This window comes from Cryptomeria japonica, chromosome 11 (assembly GCF_030272615.1).
Source record: "Cryptomeria japonica chromosome 11, Sugi_1.0, whole genome shotgun sequence".
NCBI lineage: Eukaryota > Viridiplantae > Streptophyta > Pinopsida > Cupressales > Cupressaceae > Cryptomeria > Cryptomeria japonica.
This window is the reverse complement of record NC_081415.1, coordinates 611,079,158-611,104,450: the sequence shown is the minus strand read 5'-3', so window position 1 is coordinate 611,104,450 and position 25,293 is coordinate 611,079,158. Positions and strand designations below refer to the sequence as shown.

Sequence of the window (25,293 nt, the reverse complement as noted above, 5' to 3'; positions counted from 1 at the left end):
ACACAAGCGAAGGCAACCTTCGAAGCGCAAGTGAAGGTACTCCCCATCCTAGAGGTTCAAAGAGGAAAGAGAGACCTGAAAAAAGAGAATCCTCCAAGAAGAAGCAAGAGGCCAATAGAGATCGTTCATCCGGCACATCTTCTCGACAGGAGAAGAGGACACTTGAAATGGAGGAATCTATGGAATCAATGGTACAGAACGATAAACATGAAGAAGGACAGGTACCTCAACGTTCATCAAGCCGATCTCTCCAAGTCAATGAGCTACATGAAGACAAGAATAATGACGAAGTGACATCTTCTCTCAGAGAAGAAGAAACATTGCCTAAGGAGATACAAGTTAGAGAAACAAGATCTGCCATTCCGGATTGGTTAAAGGAGAGACTGACAAGGGTGATTGTGATCGAGGACGAAGATAATGTGATTGATTTAGAGAGCCTTGTTGGAAATTCTCAGGAAGTGACAGAAAAGAGGAAGGCTACTAAGATGTCCAAGATGATCAGAGATGAGATAGGATCCAGGAAATTGCAGATAGCTACACCAGCAGTGGACAAGTATGAAGGTGAAATCCTTGCAGAGGAATATGATGTAGAGACATTTGAGCTTGGTCCACTCACAGCCGAGCAGACGTTGGATGATGCCACTGATTCATTTGAGGCACTTAAGGACAAGCTTAGAGAAGAAATGGAAAAGAATAGAAAGCTTGAGCGAGAGGTCAATGCTTGGAGAGGCTACTTTAGCCATCTCAATCAGCCTTTGAGGCGTCAGGATCCAGCAGTATCTCCTGCGCAGGCACTTCCCTTTGAATCAATTGGTGAGGTAGAGAGAGTCAGGAGTTTGGTCCAGCTTATGAGTGTTGACGTGTATTTTGTACACCATCATACACAGAATAAATTACCTAAAGGCATCTTATCCTCTCTTGAATAAAGTCTCTAACTGCTGAAGATTCGCATGAAGGATCAGTTAGGATGACTCCAATGTTCTGGTTAGTAGGGTCTCTACGTGTGGATAAGCACCAGCGGTATGATGTGATTTGCTGTGTCCTCAAGGGGCCTTACACTCCGAAAGTCTTACTAAACTAAAGAAGGTTTTCAAAAAATAACAAAAGGATAGGGTTTGCAAGAGGTCTAATCTAATCTAACCCTAAGAATGACTTCATGTGGACAAGACTTGGCAAGATTCTACCAACTTCAATTTCGCCATAAAATAACAACTCAATTGAAATTGATGCGATCTTCTAAGGTAACGAATGATTTTCAACGCATCAAAGATCAAAGATACTACCACGTAGGTACATATCCAAGATACAATAATGATTGAAGGTTAAGTGATTCAAATATCTCCAGTTGACCACGCAAGGCGTTCCTACAATCAGCAAGAAGCTAGTGGTTTGGATTACGAATCCTACCAAAGATCGAGTCTCACACTATGTCCTTCAAATTAACACACTACTTTGATTGAGCATGATTCAAATGAATTGAACAACCATGAAGATAACCAAGAAAGTTGCAACAAAACACCATAACTTCAATATTTCATTGATTTCAAAGTCATCATGTACAACAATTGCTTGAATTCCTTTCCTCAAACTCAATCTTGCTACAAAAATAAAAATTGCTTCTAATCTCTCTAATACATCAAACTTTCTCTCTAATCTCTTAACTATCTCTATTACAAATGAAATGAAAATGAGGGTATAAATAGCATCCTCAATTACAATGAATGGTCCAGATTGAAAGCAGATCAACGGTCAAGATCATGACACCTAAACCCTAATTAGGGTTTGTTACAAAAGCTCCCTTTTATTGCACAACATTAAATGCATAGCCAATTATAAATTTGGCACGAAAATCTAGGAGACATAGACCAATGACAATTAGGGTGCCATGTCATCTATAACAACCTCTCATCTAGAATCTTATTCCCTTTCCAATGCTCCTTTTTAGCATATGCAATGAATCTTGATACGATTCCCTCGATCTCAGCAATTGGAATCTCGGGAAGATTCTTCATTCTTTCTTCCAAGTGGATGACCTGATCAAATGCATCTAGAAGAGCTGCGTCCCATGTAAGTTCAAGTTCCTTAGTCTTTTCAATCAGGAGCATGGTAGCAAACATCTGGTCCTGTTGCTCATCTGTGATATTGACGTCCTTGCAAAAGATGACCTTGATTCTATCTTCCAATTCTTGCAAATCCACATCTGTCTCAACTTCGATCCTCCTGCCAAGAATGGTACGTAGTACCTCAAATACTCTGTCCTGGATCGGGTTGATCACCTCCTCAACATGACTGCACCTAGTACTGATGTCCTCAAAGAGAACTTTCTTCATCTGGAGTAAGGTTGACCACTGAAGTAAACTGTGAGATCCTCCATCCATAATCTTTTCCTGCGCTAGGACCTTCCTCGATGTTTGTCTAATTACTTTCAAGACAGGAATGATAACATCTTTGGTATGAGTGAATGCGGCTACCCTTATCATCAAATTGTGGATGATCTCAAGAACCTGAATAGCCCTATGAATAGTCTTCATCATCCTTGTCGCAAATTCTAAGGCAACTGTATGAGATTTATCCATCCAAGTACTCATACGCTGGACCATACTCCTGAATCTCTCTGCCTCACCAATTGATTGAAGGGGAAGTGCCTGTATAGGTGATCTTGCTGGATCCTGACGTCCCAAAGGCTGATTGAGATGGCTGAAATATGTTCTCCATGCACCGACCTCCCTCTCGAGCTTTCTACTCTTCTCCATTTCTTCCCTAAGCTTGTCCTTCAATGCCTCAAATGAATCGGTGGCATCATCTAGTGTCTGCTTGGCTGTGGATGGACCTAGCTCAAATGTCTCTATATCATATTCCTCTGCTAAGATCTCACCTTCGTACTTGTCTACTGCTGGTGTAGCTATCTGTAATTTTCTGGATCCAGTCTCATCTCTAATCATCTTGGACATCTTGGTAGCCTTTCTCTTCTCTGTCACTTCCTGGGAATGTCCAACAAGGCTCTCTAAATCAATCACATTGTCTTCGTCCTCGATCACAATCACCTTTGTTAATCTTTCCTTCAACCAATCTGGAATGGCTGATCTTGTCTCTCTAACCTGAATCTTCTTATGCAATATTTCTTCTTCTCTGTGAGGAGATGTTACTTCGTCATTATTCTTGTCTTCATGTAGCTCATAATCTTGGAGAGATCCACTTGGTGACCCTTGAGGTACCTGTCCTTCTTTATCATTCTGAACCATCGACTCCATAGACTCCTCCACTTCAAGTGTCCTTTTCTCTTGTCGAGAGGATGTACCAGATGAACGATCTCGGCTGGCCTCTTGTTTCTTCTTGGAAGATTCTCTCTTTCCAGGTCTCTCTTTCCTCTTCGAGCCTCTTGGATGGAGATCGCCTTCACTTGCACTTCGAAAGTTGCCTTCATTTGCATTTTTGGGATTAGGATTACCTTCGCTCACACTAGCTCCACCTTCGGCTGGTTTCTCTTCCAAAGTGAAAGTCATAGCTATGCCTTGCTCTCTCAACTTCTGATGCTGCACATCAACCCATCTGCGAGTACAAGACAAGATTGGAGCCATCAAAGCATCTAAATCCACGACCTCGGGCTCATTCCAATCTAACCTTACTGATTTGCTTTCTCGATCATAGGATGACTGGAGATGTCTGCCACTGTCCTGTGCTTGGTCGGCCACTCTGTAAATCTTGCATTTCCTGATGAAATCCAAAGGCAATCTAGAATGCATCTTCCTTTTCACTTCAAGATCGTCTAAGAGATTCATCATAAAATCTTCAATCTGAAACTCATGCTTAAACTTTCTACCGACTGTCTCCTCTATATATCCATGTGGATCAAAGCTTTCCCTCAAAGCAAAGAATGAAAAAGAATACAAAGCTAACTCCTTCTCTGCGTCATCCATGGCTAAAGCATTAGGACATACCTCAACTGAATTGCCCAATATGATAGGTACCGGAACTCCATTTCCATGTCTGTGTCTGAATGCCTTCGCATAAGCTGCCAACTGTCTTGTTACCTCAAGTAACACAATTCTGTCTGTCGGATATCTTGGCAACATGTATGGAGGTGAAGGACATCCATGAACTCTGATATAAGTAAACTTCGGAAATTGAATAAACCAAGCACCATACCTCTTTACTAGTTCTTGTGCATCCTGAGATAATCTGTTGTGAATCCCGCCTTGCAACGTCCTTGTGATGTTCATAGTGAAGGTATCATTAACTAACCTGTAGTTGCTTCCTGGCGGATGATGCAAGTGAACATAGGAATCACAAACTCTGACCTCGCCGGGTCCTCTTCCAATCACTCCTCTGTGAGGTAGTCCTGCGGACTCGAAGCTCCTGATCAAGGCATAGATGACGTATGAACTCATGTGGAAGGACTTGGTAGCTTTGAGTCTCCTCAACTGTACGTCCAAACAATGGCTAATCATTCTAGCCCAATGAATTGTTCCTTTACCCTGAACTATTACCTGGATGAAGTAGAACATCCACTTTTCAAAGTAAAAAGCCTGAGGGGCTCTTGTGACTCGGTTGAGCATTGTAATCAAATCTCTGTACTCCTCCTGGAAATCAATCCTGTGTGGTGTGTTCGGTACCTTACTCAGGCGAGGACGACTCTTGAGTAACCAGTTCTTGTTAATGATGCTTAGACACGCATCTGGATCATCTTCGTACATTGACCTGGCTCCTTCTATGCTCTTGTAGACCATATCTCTGTGCTCTGGAAGATGGAAAGCCTCACCTATAGCTTCCTCTGAAAGATAAGCCAAAGTGTTTCCTTCCTTGGACACGATCGTTCTGGATTGAGGATCATAATGACGAGCACACTCGATCATCAACTCATGACACTGAACTGTTGGAGGGAAGCCGACCGCCTTAATGATGCCACTTTCAATTATCCTCCAGGCGACAGGTGATGGCTTGCCAATGTAAGGGACATTTCGAAACTTCTTTGTGCTGAAGTTGCCCAAGTTAGTATCTCCAATGTTGCTCCACTTCGACACGATCTTGGTCTCCACTTCTTCGGTCTTTTGATCTTCCTTCATGAGAGCTGAACGACTGGTGGATGCTCCCGCCTTCGGGGTCGCCATACCTACACAACATTTCATAATGAGAAACTAGATTTTGCAATAAATAACATAGATTAGAGAATTTTTTAGGAAACCTCATGATAAGTCTTAGAGTTATCATTTCCTAAAAAATGATTGAGCAACTGGAATTCAAAATTTCAAAATTCAAAATTTAAGCTATGACGATCAACGTTTCAAAATTTAAAACAATAAAACCAATATCGCCATACCTTACTTGAGAACTAACTCTAGAATGCAAAATGAATAAAATCGCTTAGGCAAAATTGATATTAGATGGCTTCAACGTGATCTCCTCTTCAAATTAGCAACTTCGCCACCTTTCAAGTCTTTGACGTGCTCTTCCAATATCCTTGGCAAGTTCGCACGATATGAAATTTTAGATTCGCACCCCCTTTGATGATACTTCACACCACCTTGCTTGAAACGAAATTCGCTCTCTCTAAACACAATTCGCACTTTCCTTTGTCTTCCTCAAATCGCACTTGAATGTGGATGATAAAATGATAATGTGAAAATGAAAATCTTCAGCAACCTTTATAAGCGCTCACACCTCAATTACCACTAGGCCGACCTTGGTAAAATTAGGCAATTAAAAATGATTTTTTAAATAAATAACAAGGCCGACTTCCATAAACCAAGCGCTCTACTTGATTTTAAATTAATAATTAATAATTAATTATTCAATGCCATCGTTTATTAATTAGTAAATTCGATTTTTTTTTACAAGGCAAAAAACAATTAATTAATTAATATCAAGCGCAAATTTTAAATGCCTTTTAATTGAATTTTCAAAACCCATCGAATTTAGCATTTAAAAGAAATTCAAAATGTTTGTTTAGCGCCAAAATTTGAAAATGGAGAAATGCAAACCTCATCGCCCTGGTCCCTGACTGAGGGACAGGAGCGATCTAGCAACATGGTCTCGATCCTTGTGCTTTTGATGTTCAAAATCTTCATCCCTACGTTGAAGTTGGCATTTTTGCTAGGATTTTCAAACTTGAGTGACTTGCTTGTGCGAAGGAGTGCCTCTAGATGTGATATCGCCCTGGTTCCTTGGAGAGGGACAGGAGCAAACTTCATAGTTTCTCCTTGATCTTGCTTTTTAAATCTCAAATCTCCATCATAAGGCGAACAATAATGTTATTTCTTCATTCCATGCTTGTCTCACTTGACTTCTACAAGGCGTATTTGATGTTGGGAGGATTATCGCCCTGGTCCCTTGGTGAGGGACAGGAGCGATCCTTGTGCTCTAATCAACATTCTTTGTAGTTAACCTTTAACTTCTCACTCATTGCCTTCCAAACGACTATCTTGATCTTGTGCGATCCTGCCTTGTCTTGATTTTGAGGAAAAATGAACGTTTTAATAAAAATCGCTTTGGTCCTTGTCCAAAGGACAGGAGCGATATAGCTTCCTTGTTCAAATTGGTATTCATTTGACGTTTAAAACCTTTGTATATCATCTTCAAAAGACACCTTGGACCTTTTATCATCTCGCATAACCTTGACTTAACGTGATTTTTGAGAGATTTGGCCAATATAGTCAATATCGCTCTGGTCCCTGCCTGAGGGACAGGAGCGAACTTCAAGGTTTTGAGCTTGTCTTTTCTTCTATTGACTTGTAATTACTTTCATAATGTAAGATGAAGTCCCTTGATCCTTCCTAATCACTTAATACTTGATAAACTTTCGAAATCTAGGCCTTCATGAGGATTTTGCTCTGGTCCCTTCTTGAGGGATAGGAGCGAACTTGAACATTTGATGCAAATCTTTCAATACTGGGGACCTTTGATGCTTTGTTCTTCATTGAGATGCCTTAAAACGTCCTTACCACCCTTTACATTGACTTGGAGAGGTTTGAACTTAGCGGAAAGGCAACATAATCATCATATCGCCCTGGTCCCTGGCTGAGGGACAGGAGCGAACTTAGCCTTGTAGGCTTCATCTCGCTTTGCTAACCTCAAAATTTATCTTCAACGGTCTTGTTATACTTCGTTTCACTCATCCATGCCTTGGAATTCGTTGTTACTTGGCAAGAAATTTGTTTAAGGCAAAAATCGCTCTGGTCCCTGACGGAGGGAGAGGAGCGAACTTAGGCATTTGGGTCCCTTGTAGATGTTTTGTAATCTTCAATTTGTCTTCAACAGGTTCAATTCACCTCCTTTCTTGCCTTCAAACATAAAACTTGCTTGATCTCTGCCTGAGACATGCCTTATGAAGAATTTCGCTCTAGTCCCTGGGAGAGGGACGGGAGCTACAATGGATTTCGCCCTGGTCCCTGACTGAGGGACAGGAGCGATCTTGGCATTCTAGTCCACTTTTCTTCGTGTTTGGCCTTCAAATTATATTCATCTGGTAAAATGCACTCCCTTGAATCTCTCCAAATCGTCAAGTTGTTAAAATCCTGCAAGGACGAGGTGATGTTTGATTTTAAGCTCCGGTCCTTCACTGAGGGATAGGAGCGATTTTGCTTCCTGAGGCATTTCTGTGTTCGTGAAATTCTTCAATTTATATTCAACGGAAAGATCACGCCTTTCTTTACCATTTCCATCCGAAAAATCATCTTGACCCTGCAGGGACAGTAAGATTTTTGAAAACGAGCTCCAGTCCTTCACTGAGGGACAGGAGCGATTTTGCTCCTACAGGCCAAAATATCATGATTTCACCAGTTTAATCACTTCTGAAGGCAAAAACAAATCATTTCCAATGCCCGGGATCAAATATCAAAAAACTCAAAATTTAGGTCAAAATTACTCAATTGAATAAAATTCACATTTTCATCATCAACACTTAGACAAATTAAGACTCTGCACCCAAAATTCCAATTGAAAATAGACCATTCTGGCGAATTCATTCCATTCAAAATTGCATCCTACAAAAGGAAGCTTAAAAAGCTCTCAAGACTGACTGGACTCTGGCCTGAAAAGACAGTAACGGAAACCCTAAGGCTTGACCCTAATCTAGACAACTGACAAACTTACCAAAACCCTAAGAAGCAAAGCGAAAGGCGAGCAAAATCGAGCAAAAAGAAGGGGGTCCCCATTTCAAATGGGGCGATGTGTGAAATGGTCACAACAATGAGCTCTTGGATTGACAAATCCCATACAGTTGCTATTGAATTTGCAACAAGAATGATGCAGACTATTCATCGGGCTATTCAGGTTCTTGAGATCATCCACAACCTGGTGATAATTGTAGCTGCTTTTGCTCATACTAAGGATGTTATCATTCCTGTCCTGCAAATAATCAGACAAACATCAAGGAAAGTCCTAGCACAAGAAAAGATAATGGATGGAGGACCTCATAGTTTACTCCAATGGTCAACTTTACTCCAGATGAAGGAAGTTCTTTTTGAGGACATCAGTAACAAATGCAATCAAGTTGAAGAGATTATCCATCCGATCCAGGACAGAGTGTTTGAAGTATTATGTACTATTCTTGGCAGGAGGATTGCAGTTGAGACAGATGTGGATTTGCAAGAATTAGAAGAAAGAGTCAAGGTCATCTTTTGCAAAGATGAGAATGTTATTACAGATGAGCAACGGGATCAGATGTTTGCTACCATGCTCCTGATTGAGAAAATCAAAGAACTTGAACCTGGATGGGACACTGCTCTTCTCAAGGCTTTCGATCAGGTCATCCACTTGGAGGAACGAATGAGGAATCTTCCCGAGATTCCAATTGCTGAGATCGAAGGAATCGTGTCTAGATTCATTGCATATGCTAAGAAAGAGCATTGGAAAGGGAATAAGATTCTAGAAGAAAGGTTGTTATAGATGATGTGGCACCTTAATTATCATTGGTCTATGTCTCCTAGGTTTTTGTGCCAAATTTAATATTTGGCTATGCATTTAATATTGTTCAATAAAAAGGGGGCTATTTGTAATAAACCCTAATTAGGGTTTAGGTGTCATAATCTTGGCCATTGATCTTCTTTTGATCTGGACTGTTCATTGTAATTGAGGATGCTATTTATACCCTCATTCATTTTCATTTAGATAGATAGATAGATATAGAGATAGAGTTAAGAGAGAGCAATAAGAAATAGTTAGAGTTTTTGAGAAGCAAGTTATTTTGTAGCAAGATTGAGCTTTGAAGAAGGAATTTCAAACAATTGTTGTTTATGATGGCTTTGAGATCAATACAATATTGAAGTTATGGTGTTTTATTGCAATTCTTGTGGTTATCTTCATGGTTGTTTACTTTCTTGAATCATTCTCAGTCAAAGTAGTATTTAAATTTGAAGGACCGAGTGTTGGGCTAGATCTTTGGTGAGATTCATACTCCAAACCACTAGCTTCTTACTGATTGTAAGGACGCCTTGTGTGGTCGACTGGAAATATTGGGATTGCATAAACCTTCATTCATTATTGAGTCATTGATATGTACCTTCATGGTAGTACCTATGATTCTTGATGATTTGAAAAATCATTATTCACCTTAGAAGATCGCATCAGTTTCAGTAAAGTTGTAATTCCTTGGCGATACTGAAGTTGGTAGAATCTTGCCAAGTTTAGCCCACGTTGGGTCATTCTTAGGATTAGACTAGAATTTATCTCTTGCAAGCCTTACTCTTTTGATCTTTTTTGGAATTCATTAGTATTAGGAAATCTTGTTCCTGCAATTCGGATACGTAAGGCCCCTTGATGAAACAGCAATCACAACGACCACTGGTGCTTATCCACACGTAGAGACCCTACATAAAAGAACATTGGAGTCACCCTGATTGATCCTTTTTTGCGACATCTTCAGCAATCAGAGACTTTATTCAAGAGAGGATAAGGTACCCTTGGGTATTTTATTCTGTGTATGATTGTGCACAAAATACACGTCAACACTAACTTATTTCAAAATATTGCATATTTTGTTCACATTTCCCCATAACCATCTTAACATGACATTAAAGTGAGAAGAGTTGAATGTATTCGCTAAATGATAAATTTATATATATCTATACATTCTTTGTCACATTCTGTCAATACTTCCTGCACTTCTCTTTATCTCCACATCAGCAAGATTCCGGAAATTGACTTTGGGATTTTTTTTACATATCTTCTCATAAGCTTTTAAATTCATTCTAATATGTCTTTTGTGTGCAACCTGTTATTATTTCATTTTCCTCCATGAGATGACATGTTTTGGAGGCATTTGTCAAATGGATCTTTTTCTATGCAAATTCTTTCACGGCTTGTCCGGTGTACTTCAGTGGGTGTCCATACCATGAGCATGAAATAATGTTTCTCTCAAGCATCCTTTTGAATAATTCATGATGCCATGTCTATGTTTGTCTTTCTACCCAGATGTCGACCAATGCCTCTCCTTTACTTTGTATGCTTGCGTGACAATGTTGATTGCTAGGAGATGGTTAAAACTAACATCTTTCATAGGCGATTTAAGTAGTATCGATAACGTTTAACTCTTTGTTCTCCCTCTTCATCGACGTTATGGGATGTGTGAGAATCTTAACTTTGGCAACCTAGGAAGAGTTACCAACTTGTTGACGATGACCAATATGCCGCCTTGAAACCTTTTCTTTGCCTTGTGTATACTTACATTCTTTTATTGAACATTTTCAATTAGTCCATTTTATATAGAATCTACAATAATTTCTTTTCTTTTCTTGAGATGATGTCCCTCTTCCTCGAGGCATTTTAAAAAAAAAGCTCATATGCTTGGCAATGCTTCCACCTTTCGCATACATGTCTACACAGGCACTTGCAACTGTAACTCGAACATCTGATAAACCCCTTTATCGGTAATGCTCCGCTTCATGCTTCAAATTCAAGAAAACACGTCCTCATAATCGATGTTGGTACATGATATTGAGTGTCTTCAAGGTGGTCATCACAGACACAAAGGTCGATTACAACCACATATCAATCAACTGTATATATGCAATCCTTTGGATCAAAATCTGTATAGCCTCCATTTCAATTTTAGAGATGTGAAGTGCATTTGCTTGTAGATTTCTAAAGCTTTGTAAACATATCCATTTGTGTTTGGTATGCAATCATTATATTCATTGGAATGACATCATTTTGAAGAATAATGTCAAACAGTTCGTATATGCTTTCCCCTTCCCTTCCACCGACCACACATGGTGAAGTCAAATTTGGCTTTCTGTGCAATTACTCAAAGGTTTTTTAAACTTTTTCAATATACCCATTGTGTACATATACTGCAATCATGCATTTGGTGAGACCACATTTCTTCGAGGCATTGTTTAAAACAATTCATGTGATGTCTATGATTCCTCATTTTTCACTCGTATCTACCACCTTTTGCACCTATGATGCAATCATGGCATTCCATGAGATGAATCCGCTTTGAGGCATTTTGTCAAAGAGTTCAAGTGCGTTTTCTTGAAAATGAATAAGTCCTTCACAATGAATCCATTTTCTGCAAATCTTGCAATCATTATGTTCCTTGAGATGACATCTGCTTCGAGCCATTATGATAAAATATATGTACCCACTATGCTCTGATATGTGTTCATAACCTTCTAAAGGCTTCCATTTTATCACTGTCGTGGAGGATGCTGGAATGGATCATGACAGAAAAGTCTACCAACTTCCGAGCATTGCTGTTATAGATAGAAAGGATGATTGTCATGAAACTCGAGTTCATAACTACCTGGTTGCATGCGCTTGAAATATTTATGAAGCCTTTTCAACAAAACCATTTTATTGTATATCATGTTGGCCAAAGTGTTTTTAACAATATTATTGCACAAAATCCTCTATACCGTGATGTTTTGATGGACGCATATAACCTGTTCCAAAGTTTTTTTTAAAAATCATCGCACCCAACAGAATGGCATCTTTCCAAGGTCTCCTGTCAAACAATTCATTCATATCGACCTGTATATTTTCTGTCAATAGTATCTGACAAAAATCTCCCTTCCATACCGTGACTATGACATGCTTCGATTTGAAATTTTCTAAAGCTATCAACAAATCCATTTTGAGAATATGCTACAATCATGCATTTGACAAGAGAGATTTCTTTGGAGTGATTCTATCCTATTGTTCAGGTGATTTGTTTATATGAACAATGCATATTCATATATGATCTTCAGGCACTAAAAAAAAGATATATCCACCACAGCTTCAACTCACAGCTAATAATAGGATATGGAGTGTCTTCAAGAGAGTCGTGTGGGTATGTGTTGACGTGTCTGAAATCGCATTGCTGCAAACTTCATACGGCCAATGCAGAATAGAATAGCCGACTGATTATCCTACTCTCTCTTGAGATAAGGAAGTCTCTAATGCTGTTTTCTAAGTTTGATCAAAGGAGACTACCTCAAGGTTTCTTTTGTCAGGTCTTGACTGTGGGATCTCTCAGTGGCTTGATGTGTTTATGCTGGAAACACAAGGGGGACTTACGATTTGCAACAAGCTAGTCTGTTGTGATTCTCGAATTACGCAATAAAGAGAAAAAGGAAAGGTTTAGGAGATCTAAAACTAACAACACGGGTATGCGGGTAGACAGATTCAACATAACCAATTCCTGCTTGGCCAGAATGGCTCACAACCTTGCAGGAATGGTGCAATCTTCAAAGGAACTTGGAAGATTTTCAGATTGGAGACGCACGGCTAAGCACCCAATTCTGGCGCAGCTCGGACGGACACCTGCAATTGAACTAAGCACAATTGAAGGCTCAAGTTAACCACACAAAAGGATATACAATCAGCATATCCTCAGTGGTATGAGCTCGAATCTATCAAATACCTGCACACCCAAAACATAAAGATCTATCTAAAATGCTGAAGGAAACCATGCAAACAGGATGAAAACAAGACAATAAACACCAAATCAATGTTGATATATTGATCTCATCTGCCTATTACAACAATTTCTGTAGCATCTCTATGCTACTGCTAAGATCTAACCTATTCTAACTCTAAAATCTAACTATCTAGCAATTTCTAACCCTTTCTAACAATCTCTCAATCTCTAACAATCTCTAACCATCTAACCCTTTACAGAAGAAAGACCTCTGCCTTTTATAGATATTACAATTTTGAATCAGAGGCCAGGATGGACTGCATCCAAGGGCCCTGATCTGTCTTCCAGAAGCTGGCAGCCTTGACCCATGCCTAATTAATTCTCAGTTATCCAACCAGCAACTATCTCAACTACCTGCCACTATTTGGCTTTAATTCAGGTCTATCCAATCTTCTTGGTGGTTGGGAATAGTTATCCACAAAAATATCTTGCACGGGACCCATAGGCAGTTTTACAATAAAGCAATTTCAGCCTTAAAACTGAATTTCTGGACTTAAATCCAGCTGTGTGCTTCTTTGAGAATGCATAAACTTGCAGCATTCAGAGTGTTCTTTTGCTTTTTGCCTCCAATTTCGCCAGTGGACTTCATCTATGTTCAACGGCACAGGTCCCAATGCTCGGTTGCTCTTGCGCTCCTGTATCTTTCTTTTTCAATCTTCAGCGCCTGGCCTTGAATTGCGATCCTTCCTTGATTTGCATTTTCAGGTCTTTCGCCTGGTTCTTCGATGACGTCCTGCGATCAACCAACTTCATTTCATTAAATTAATTTGAAAAACTTAAATAATTTAATTTTAACAAACATTAAATTTAGTTACGACGTCTGGCTTGAGAAGCTCTTTGCGGGATGTATCTTGAAAATGCTTCTCTTTCTCTTCGATTGTGAAATCTGATCCTTGGTTTTTTATTTCTGCGTATTTTACCTTTGGAGTCTTGGACGTTTTAAATGGGTTTATGGCGCGATTCTGGAGGTTTGGAGAACTTCTGCAAATTTTAAAACTCTAACTCTCATGCTTTTCTGGTAAATTTCGGAGAACGGAGGGCACCTTTTGAAATTTGCAAAAAATTTCGGACCCTTTGGCGTTTTTGCAAATTTGGAGCATTTGAACTTTTGAATTTTCAAAACCTTTCACTTTTGGCTCATGGGTCCGAAGTCTGAGGACTTAAGGCGAATTTCGGACCTTGCCATCCTTTTGCAAATTTCGGAGCTTACATATATTTTGCAAATCGCGATTTTCAAACATTTCGCCCCTAGGGTCCGAAAATGGGACTTCACGTTTTTGGTGAACTCTCATTTTCGGAGCTAAACCACCTTTTGCAAAATAAGTGAACTTCGGACCTAAACATGTTTACAAAATTGGAGTTTGAAGGCGTTTTACAAATTTCTGAGTTTTAAAATTTTGGGGCTGGGGTCCGAAAATGGGTGTCCAAGGCAAACTTCGGATCTGGAGGAGCTTTGTAGGATTTCGCACCTTTATACCTTTTTTTCGATTTCGCCCCATGGTCCGAAAATGGACACTTTAAACGATTTTCGGGGCTTGAAGCGCTTTTGGTAAATTTCGGATCTAAAACGCGTTTTTTTTTTTTTTTGTGTTTCCTAAACTCTACGCACTTTCCATTTACCTCCGAGGGTCCGAAACTGAGGGCGTTTAAGTGGTTTTCGGACCTTGTAACATATTTCGCAAAATCGCGTTTTCACTTTTCGAACCTAAAAACGCGTTTGGAAATTTAGAAGAAACTTCGAATTTCGGCCCTAGGGTCCGAAATTGGTGCTTTAAGTGAAATTCGGACCTGAAGGCACGTTTGCAACATTTCACTTTTTCGGACCTCCTGCCAGTTTTATCAACTTTTTCACTTTTTGGCCCAGGGTCCGAAATTGGACAACTTAAGTGATTTTCGGACCTCTGGGGCATTTTCGCAACTTTTGAACTTTTTCACATTTTGGCCCCAGGGTCTGAAATTGGGCATTTTGGGCGATTTTAAACGTTTCCTCAAGAAGTGCGAGCTTGGGCACTTGGGCAAGTTTGCCCAGATCTCCTCGGAGGATCATTTAATGGAATATAACATTTAAGTTATATTCCATATATACTTTCAGGATGTTTGAGAGTGGTTTCGGCCCTCCAGGAGTTATATTGCAAATTCTAGTTTTTGGAGGTTTCCTCAGTTTTCAGAGTTAGCCAAATTTCAGGATCAGGGAATTCCAGACTTAGCCAAATTTCAGGATCAGGACAGAAAGGCACAAATTGGGGGTCCCTGTCCAAGACGGGGATGGGTGTGCGATTCGCACAACAGTATGAAGTTCAACATGCATATACAATGACTAGCTATAGGCGTAATTAAATAACCATTGCTCATGCGATCAAAATATGAATGACCTCCATTCACTGAACTTGTGCTGATGCCTTTGTATAAAGCAAGGGTAATAAAATTTATCTTTACGCCTGCTAATTGCATTTGCTTGAAATTTTTTAAAACCTTCTCAACAGATCCTTTTTGTAGCACACCACATTCTTTTAGGTGACATCGTTTTAAGACATTTGTCAAACAATTCACCGTGCCTTGGCTATGCTTCCACATTTTACATTCATGTTCAACACGACATTTGCAGTTGCTTGAAAGTTTCTAAAGAATTTTCGCCAAATTTATTTTGTGCATGTCTTGCCGTCATCGCATTTCATGAGATCACATCGATTTGAGGCATTTTGATGGGTGAACGTAACCTGTTCGAAAGCTTCCATTTTGCGCAGGCAGAGAGGATGGAGACAAAGATTGTAGAGCTCGGCTTCGCAACTGTCACTTTAAATTTTCTTGATGGTTACCAAGTTGGTTTTGCTGAGTGCATGTAGTTTCAAAGAATATAAGAATCAGTTATGATAACTAACTCTTCCTTGAAAAATGCATATGTTCTTTCAGAAGCTTGCACAACTTTTCTCAATCATGGATGAAATAATAACGACCTTTTCGCTTAAGAATGCATCAGCTCTTTGGCAACTTGATAAAATTGTCAATAAATGAGTTAGAATAACTAACTTTGAGAGTGCATCGGTGTTTTTCTATACTTTGCAAAGTTGGCAATCTTACAAATATTACTTCATTTATCGTCCACATCTTCAGTCAATTAGTGACTTTTGAAAGTGCTACAACTTGCCAATGATATTAATGAGTTGATATGTTGGTAACTTTGGAATATTGAGAATTTTTTTTTAAGTGAAACTTTGAAAATATGTCTCATATAAGTATATTGGCTTCTTTAGAAAATAAACCAACTTGCCGATGAAGACTTTATCATTGAAAGTGTTTGAACAAACTTGGCCAACTTGTTAAATCTTCGATGAATGAGCTTTAACAACTAAGTTTTCACGGATGGAATGCATGGGTATTTTAACTTGTATTGACAACACTCATCAAGAAGGATAATAAATCATAATTTTGTTTTATTTTAAAACCCCTCATTTATAACTTCTTCGGCCATGAGATTATTAGTTCAAGGATTTTAGCACTTTAAAGTTTGACCTAAAAATTTTAAATTTTACTGTTAAAAATGGAGCTAACAAGCATCATATACATCAAGTTTAATATCAAAATGACAAAATATTCAAGTATCATTGTTTCAACTTTCAACAATTTAAAGCTTAATCATCAAATGTATTCTCTAATTCATCATCCTCATTCTCCTCCTCATCCTCCTCATCATTGACATTGACATTAGATGAACCAATGCCAATGCCAATGCCACTTGCACTTGCACTATAAGTTTGCTCGCTATCCGAGTCATCTAGTGCAACAAGTTGAGAAACAAAAGCATCCAAATCAGTATGTTGTGGCTCTATATCCCACATCTTCGTTTCTCCTTGGTTGTAGTCACGTTGCTTGTGTGAAAGAAGATGTAGGTTGGAATGCATATATACTAAATTGTTTGCTCTTTTTGATTGCAATCCATTGCACTTTATTGAGTGGATGAAAAAGTATGTGCTCCAATTTCTTTTTGAAGCAGATGAACTAGCAACCTATGAAGACAAAGTAAACAATTAAAGTTATAAATTTATAAAAATTAAAATTAAAAATCACTAGCAACCTATGAAGACAAAGTAAACAATTAAAGATATAAATTTATAAAAATTAAAATTAAAAATTACTAGCAACCTATGAAGACAAAGTAAACTATAAATAAAATTATAAAACTTGTGATAAATTTTAATTGATTAAACTTGTGATAAATTTTAATTGATTAAACTTGTGATAAAACTTTGACATCGAGGGGTTGTAGGTTTTGGAAGCACGTGCCATGGAAGTACCACCAACTATTAGCATCCTTCTTGGATCTATGATGAAGAGCATCAACACTTAGACCATTTAAATTTGCAAATTCTATGAACTCATTTGTAATAATGTCTCACAAATCATCATTATGATAGAGTCTAAGGAATGCTGCCTTGTACCCATTAGACACTTCTAGATCTCTCCATGGTGGAAACCTTCCTTGTTATCAATAAAATGATTGCTATAGTACTTCGGTGTCAAGGCATAGGCAAGAAGATGCAAAGGATTGGTCATCTTATTCCACCTTTCTACAACAATTGCTTCCACTTGTTCGAAGAATTCTCCTTGGGGCCTTTCTTGCATTTATGATGCACTTCATTTTTTCAAGCATCGAGTCAATGCCACCATAAATCTCACCAATGCAAGGCCTATCCATGTCAGTATAGCGAATCATGCTCATAATGGGCTCAGTGAAACTAAGGAGATATGTCACAAGATCCCACCATGACTCATTCAATATCCGTTACCTAATTTTTGCTGCCCTCTTACTGCTGCTCTGCTTCCATATAGTCCAATTTGTGCTGATCACCATATTGCAAAGTGCCACTTTAACTTTCACAAGTTGTCTCAAAATGATTTTGTTTGATGCTAAACGGGTCTCAACAACCTATAACACAAATTAATGCCAAAATGATTAAAAAATAAAGACAAACTTTAAAGAAGAATACACAATTATGAACATTGAAAATAAAAAATCAGAAAATGTAAAATTAAATTACTATTTCACTTACCTTCAATAGCTCCAAATTCGAAAAAGATCTAAAAATCCCTTGAGACATGTGGTGGTTTCTGATGAACATTTGGATGTGCTCAGCCTCTACATACACATCTTTGATCCATTTAATTTTATTCCCAATCTTTTGTAGCATAAGGTTGAGTGAATGGACTGCACAAGGTGTTCAAAAAATGTGATGATAGCATTCTTCAACCAACAAACCAACAACTCTACAATTTTTTGCTTTGTCCATTATGACTTGGACAACATTGCGGGGTCCCATTGACTCAATGGTGGAGATGAGAATATCTGCAATAAATTGGCCATCTTTTGCTTGGCCCTCACAATCCACAACTTTCAAAAACATTGCCCCTTTAGGGGACACTGCTATGACATTAATCAAGGGACGGTTTTTAGAATCTTTCCACTCATCTAAAACAATTGATACACCTATCTCAGCCCATGAATCCCTTATGGGTTTCAATGCATCTTCAACCCTCTTCACCTCTATTTCCAATAAGGTTCCACGTACCTTCTCATAACTTGGGCCCTTAAACCCTCTTGGAGCTTCATTAACACTTCTCAACATTTGCTTCCAATATGGGGAGCGAACAACATTGAAAGCCAACCCATTTGCATATGTGCACCTTGCTACATATTGGTCGGCAATGTCTCGACTCTCATTTTGAAATGCAGTTTATAAAGGCCCCTTTGTTCTTTTGCGTGTCAAGGGTGCTTCACTTTGAGGTTCAGCTGGGGAAAAGAAGGGGTGGTATTCTACTACAACATTGGGATTAGATGGGGGTTGCATTCCCGTTGTTTTTTTTGGTGCGGTTTGATTCAATCTGTGAGCTTCTCTCTCTTCTGCTGCCTCATGCTCCCTAATATATTTCATCATCATCTCATCTAGTATAGGTTTACCATCCTTTCCAAGGCATTTTTTGATGCCTCTTCCTGGTATTCCACACAAATGGCCTACCACCCAAAAATATGAATATTATGTTCTACACCACATCCTTGGCATCTCCAACGGAATCCCCCACCTCCTGGAAGCGGTCTTATAATGTCAATCTACTTCCATAGGGGAGAATTTAGATGATTTCTTTGTTTTGATATTGATTGTTCATTTGTGCCAATGGAGGAAGAGGTAGATGCCATTCTAGTTCCTATGGCAAGAAATAATATGAACACATCCAAAACAAAAACAAAGTAATGAAAAACAATTAATGTTTATTGCTTGAGTTCATTTTGTAATATGTGTTTTTAAAAGGAAGACAATATCTTAACATTATGCTGTAAGATCTTAAAAAATTCTGCAAATCTTGTTTTGATTTCCTTGAATTCTTTGTATTTTAGGTCTTGTCCTTAGTTAATCCATTTGATTGAGTCCAAAAATTTATTAATGTCCATATTGTTTTGAATCCATTCTCTGATCTTATTGAGGCCCACAAGTCTTCCCACCAATTGACTTCTCAAGATCCTTCCTGCTGTTAATTTGATCTTCACTATTTTTTATCCACTAAGCCTGGTTTCTAATTAGACAGTTGGATAAGTAGATTTATTTTTGCTTTGGAGTGACAATGCTTACAGGGTGGATTCTGTTAAGGGTTTCTTTCTGTAAGTTGGTCTTGCAGTATTTGATTAAAAGGGCCTGTTTCTACCATTCAAAGGTGGATTGCACAGTTTGCATTCTACATTTATCCCCAAGGTTATGTGAAGTAGCTTGGGTATTTTAATTTTGCAAGAATATTGTATAAATGTAAATGCACTATTTAAATCTGGCAAATATTTAGCTGTTGCAAAATGTGGTTCATTATATGATGGTTGTCACTTATCTTTTTTTTCAATGGTCTCTTTGTATTACACGTCTGCCATCACTGAATTGTTCTTTAAGGAACATATGTTTTTCAGTCAAAGGTCTCATTGGTTGTGCAATTTTTTCAGGCAACATCAGGATTCCCAGAAATAGCTGCAAATACGTTCGAGAAAATGGAGTGTGGTGAAGGTGCAGATTATGTCATTTTGCAACTATCAATAATTTTTAATTGGACATATTACTGAGAAGAATTTGTTTAATATCTCTATTAGCATGGGCTATTAAGATTTAAATGGTTTAATTGATATTATTCACCTATTGGAGTAGCAGGCATCTAAATAATATATAGTCAAATATATTAATTTTGTTATGATGATTTGGGTACAAATTCTACACTTTCAAGAAATTTAGCTTTTACTAATACTATTCAATGCTTTGAGCTTCTTGGAATCATGCACATGCAATTTCTCTAGTGTAATAACTGTAAGAAGTTGATGATAATTTGGTTTCACAAAATAAAGCAATTTGACTATCCTTAAGGTGAGCAGTTTCTATGCCTTTTTAATATTTAGGACATATGAGCTTGATTGGTTTAGACCTTGATAATTTCACTTTAAGAATGCTGTACTCATGCTTCTCTTGTTAGGATGATTTTGACTACTCTCAAGGTTAGTAGTATACTCTCCCAAAATATTTAACTAAAAATTTAATTTTTTTTACAATTTATGATGCACAGACATTTCGTCAAACAGTTTGCTTGTTGTTTCATTTTGATGCAATAGCATAAACAATCATCATAGACTGATTTCTCAAATACAGATGCTAATAATATTTTAAATTAAATACCAGGGAAATGTGTACATCAAATATTAATTGACAAGTATAAGAGCTGCTGTAGCAAACTGATGAATTACAAAAATATTACATAATACCTATATATCACAAAAAATTCATATGTATTATTGCTGACCTTTTGAAGGCTTTCAAACATTCCAATCAGCAACCATAAAGACTCCAAATATTAAAAAAAGAGTTGTATGTGTAATGTTCCCAAACTATTCAACACTGGCCGTACGGTGGTGCACCAGCAAGGTCGTACGAAGTGGAGTGGAGGGGGGCTGCTGTGCGGTGGAGAGGCCGTACGGTGATGTGAGGTTGGGTGACCATATGGTGAAAGGAAGTCGTACGGTGGTGTGGGGTGGAGGGGAGTATGGTGGAGAGGAAGGAGTGTTTGGTGTGAGTGTCGCACGGGGAAGTGAGGGAGGGGCCGTAGGGTGTAAGGGTCGTACGGTGATGCCAAACAGACCGTATGGTAGAGCACAAGAGGGCCGTACAGTAGAGAACAAGAGGGTCGTACGGTGGTGGGGAAGGTGTACGGGGTGGGCAAAAGGAGGTCGTACGGAGGTGACAAGGTGGTCTTTCGGTGGTGTAGAGAGTGGTCGTACGGTGAAGCTGTACGTGTGGAGGATCTGCCGAGTGGTACGGTGGTTCAATGGATTACCTTCGGTTTTACAAATTGATCTTCTGTGCGCGTACCAAGTATTGAACTCTGAGTGATAACATGCATGTATACCAGAAATGACGCTAGAAGTAAAATTAGATTCAACAATGATAAGGTTCCAGATTGCCAAATCCAGAGCAAGTACAAAGACAGAATAGGGTGAGAGGGAATCCCACCGAAACTGCAAAAACCAAATAGGGAGGGTCTTTCACCTCCGAAATGGCGGTAACCAGAACACCAACAGGAATTCGCACAAGAGAGAAAAATATCAAAATTCCCATACCTACAATTATGACAGACTCGGCCATAAATATGGGCTCCGGGAAACTTCCCGAAGGGTTACAAACGGGCCGACACAAACATAACTTAACTAATAAAATAAAAAAGGTGGCCCAACCTATTTATTATTAAATTTAGGGCCATACAATAATTAATATTATTTAATTATATCAGGGACATTACAAATCCTCGCCGCCCAAAGATTGCTTGCCCTCAAGCAATCCATCATTAAATGGTTTGCCCACTGCAGAGATCCAGGGTCCCAAACCAAGCACGCACACCGATAGCCATATCTGAAATCTTCATGCCGCAACATGACCACGTGCCCACACATGGAAGTAAGTGAGAAGAGTAAACCTCCCTCCAACTTCCATTACTCCACTCTGATATAAACGTTGCCATGCTTGGAGTCGTTAGGATCCCACTGAAACGAATCATCAAACACATCGATGCCCGAATCCCAAGTTATCATGCCATCATGCCAATCAGTCATTTTCCCATGGTGGTCTGGAATCTCGAAACTCATCTGCAACATGTTCTTCTCATGTAGATGCTGCTCTTCCTGAAAAGTAACGCTCATGTCTGTCGCATGTTCTTCATGCCACTGTGGTGTTCCAGAATCCCTATCACTCACTATGTTCTGCAGAAGATTATGCAGGCAGAATACCTCATGGAAGAACCACTCGGCCGCCTCTGCCTGGTATCCGGTGGAGATGGAAAAGAAATGGGAATACTTGGTCAAACGATCTGCCACGACAAAGATGCAATCCTTTCTTTGCACGAGGGGAATTCCAGTAATGAAATCCATCAAGATGCTATCCCATTTTTGGTTAGGGATTGGCAATGGTTGTAGCAGTTCAGCGGGTAAGGTGTGCTCAGATTTTATTGGCTGACAGGTGGAGCATTTCCGTACATACTGTAGAACGTCGTTCTTAAGTCCCTTCCAGGAAAACCTCTCCCAGTCTTGTCTGTAGGTTTTCAAGTATCCTGGGTGTTTGACCAAGGGAGAATCGTGCATTTCCTTCAGAATCGTCTCCTTTATCTTAGACTCGGGCACCAGATAGATTATGTCCTTGTAGTAAATGATGTCGTCAACCCTCTTGTATCTGTCATCCTGTACTTGACCATCCATCAGTTCACAGGCTAAAGTATTCTTAGAGTATTCAACCAACAGATGTTCCTTCCAATCCGCCGAAATCTAGGATAGAGAACATATGGCAGGCCTTCTTAGGAGGGTCTCAGAGAGCTTCTGCTCACCACTTCTTAACTCCCTCAACGCATCTATCAATCCATCACCCGATGCCATGATTATCCCAACAGGCTGGCAGAATTAACAGCTCTGATACCACTGTAATGTTCCCAAACTATTCAACATTGGCCGTATGGTGGTGCACCAGCAAGGTCGTACGAAGTGGAGTAGAGGGGGGTTGCTGTGCGGTGGAGAGGCCGTACGGTGGTGTGAGGTTGGGTGACCGTATGCTGAAAGGAAGTCATACGGTGGTGTGGGGTGGAGGGGTGTACGGTGGAGAGGAAGGAGTGTTTGGTGTGAGTGTCGCACGGGGAAGTGAGGGAGGGGCCGTACGGTGATGCCAAACAGACCGTACGGTAGAGCACAAGAGGGCCGTACGGTGGTGGGGAAGGTGTACGGTGTGGCCAAAAGGAGGTCGTACGGAGGTGACAAGAAGGTCTTTCGGTGGTGCAGAGAGTGGTCGTACGGTGAAGCCGTACGTGTGGAGGATCTGCCGAGTGGTACGGTGGTTCAATGGGCTACCTTCGGTTTCACAAATTGATCTTCTGCGCGCATACCAAGTATTGAACTCTGAGTGATAACATGCATGTATACCAAAAATGACGCTAGAAGTAAAATTAGATTGAACAATGATAAGGTTCCAGATTGCCAGATCCGGAGCAAGTACAAAGACAGAATAGGGTGAGAGGGAATCCCACCGAAACTGCACAAACCAAATAGGGAGGGTCTTTCACCTCTGAAATGGCGGTAACCAGAACTCCAACAAGAATTCACACGAGAGAAAAATATCAAAATTCCCATACCTACAACTATGATAGACTCGACCATAAATATGGGCTCCGGGAAACTTCCCAAAGGGTTACAAACGGGCCGACACAAACATAACTTAACTAATAAAATAAAAATGGGGGCCCGACCTATTTATTATTAAATTTAGGGCCATACAATAATTAATATTATTTAATTATATCGGGGACATTACATTATGATAGTCCTTTACAATGGTATGGCTCAGGTATAGGAAGCATGACAGGTTATAGGTTGTACGAAAGCTTGAGTTTGTGTTGTTTTTTCTTTAAAATGTTGAGCTGTCCTAAATGCTGCATTAGGCTTTGTTGAACTCCCTTCAAGCTACATTGACCCCAATGGCAGGCTGCGTTGGATTATCAAAGCTTTTTAAGCCTTCGCAAAAGCTTCGACTCCTTAGAAACTTAGAAGATGATACGACCACTCCTTGGTACTATAAAATTGTACGGTTGGATAATCATTCAACCTCTCTCAAAATTTGATATTATTAATTTGTATTTTCACAACACACCTCACTATATCTCTAGTATAAGTATTCACTTGCCCACACTAGACAAATAAATTTATTATATGTTGGCAAATCTCAATAAATTTGTACTTGGGATTTCGAAGCCGACAACTGAAACTAAATTCTTGTTTCTCCAATTAAGCACAACTATGAATCCACCATGTATTTGACTAGGAATAAATCTTTCATCCAAAGATGTAAATATCTTAATCGACAATTAATCTTTTGGTCGAAATTTTAAAAAAAATCGGGAATCGGCAAAAAATCGGGAAAAAATTGGCAATAAATCGGCAAAATTATCAAACATTTGAAAATATATAATTTCTTAAATTTAATTTTTTTAAATATTAATATTATATTCACAAAATAATCAAAAAGTTTAAATTTAATTAATAGATTAAAATTTGTTAAAATAAAAACATATAAAATTAGTATAAATTAAAATATTAATTTAATACCACATACATAAAATATACCATATATTTAAAAAAATTGAGTACATAATTTATAAATTAAATTATATTAAAATTTAAATATATATGATATTATATTTATTGATTAAAAATATTAAAATTTACATTAATATTTTAGACAAATAATATTAGACTAATAAATTAGAAGTATTTAACATTAAATATAATTGTATTAAATATTAAAATAATAAAATTTAATTCTAATAATCATAAATTAATAATAATAATAAACTATCGCTCTATGTATTGTTTCAAAGTAATGTATAGTTTCCAAGTAATGTATTGTTTCAAAGTAATGTATAGTAATGTATATTTCGAAACAATACAAGTCTCATAAATTAATAATAAAAAACTATTGCTTAATGTATAGTTTCCAAGTTATGTTGAGTGAATGTTTTGATTCAATCTCTTGACGCGAATCGTTGCAGAGTGCTTAGAAAACTCTCCTGTATTATTTTGAATGGTTAGGAATGTCTGTCTGCTGTCGTATTTTAAATGCTGCCATATTTTAAATGATTCAGAACTGAAACCGTCGATAAAGTCGGAGCCCTAAAAAGGTGATTTTAAATGCTTTAGAATGACGCAATTTTTAATTTTTTAATCCCGATTTTATCGAAAACAATCCCGATTTTTTTTGCCAAAACCTTGTGATTTTTAAGGTAAAATCGGGCGCGATTTTAACACCGATTAAATCGGCCGGCCATTTGCCTCGTGATAAATCGCAATCTGG

At 38.6% G+C, this 25,293-nt stretch overlaps 1 protein-coding gene across 3 annotated transcripts in view; it reads left to right on the top strand.

The window, feature by feature from the left end:
• Positions 1-25,293, top strand: part of LOC131046250 (uncharacterized) — a 283,384-nt gene that overhangs the window by 60,651 nt on the left and 197,440 nt on the right. For all 3 annotated transcript variants that reach the window (XR_009105959.2, XM_057979935.2, XM_057979934.2), the window contains exon 4: positions 19,875-19,935. Coding sequence is in view for 2 of the 3 variants with exons in the window: in XM_057979935.2 (XP_057835918.2) it covers positions 19,875-19,935 (61 nt within the window). In the remaining variant the exon portion in view is untranslated. The remainder of the gene's footprint in view (positions 1-19,874; positions 19,936-25,293) is intronic.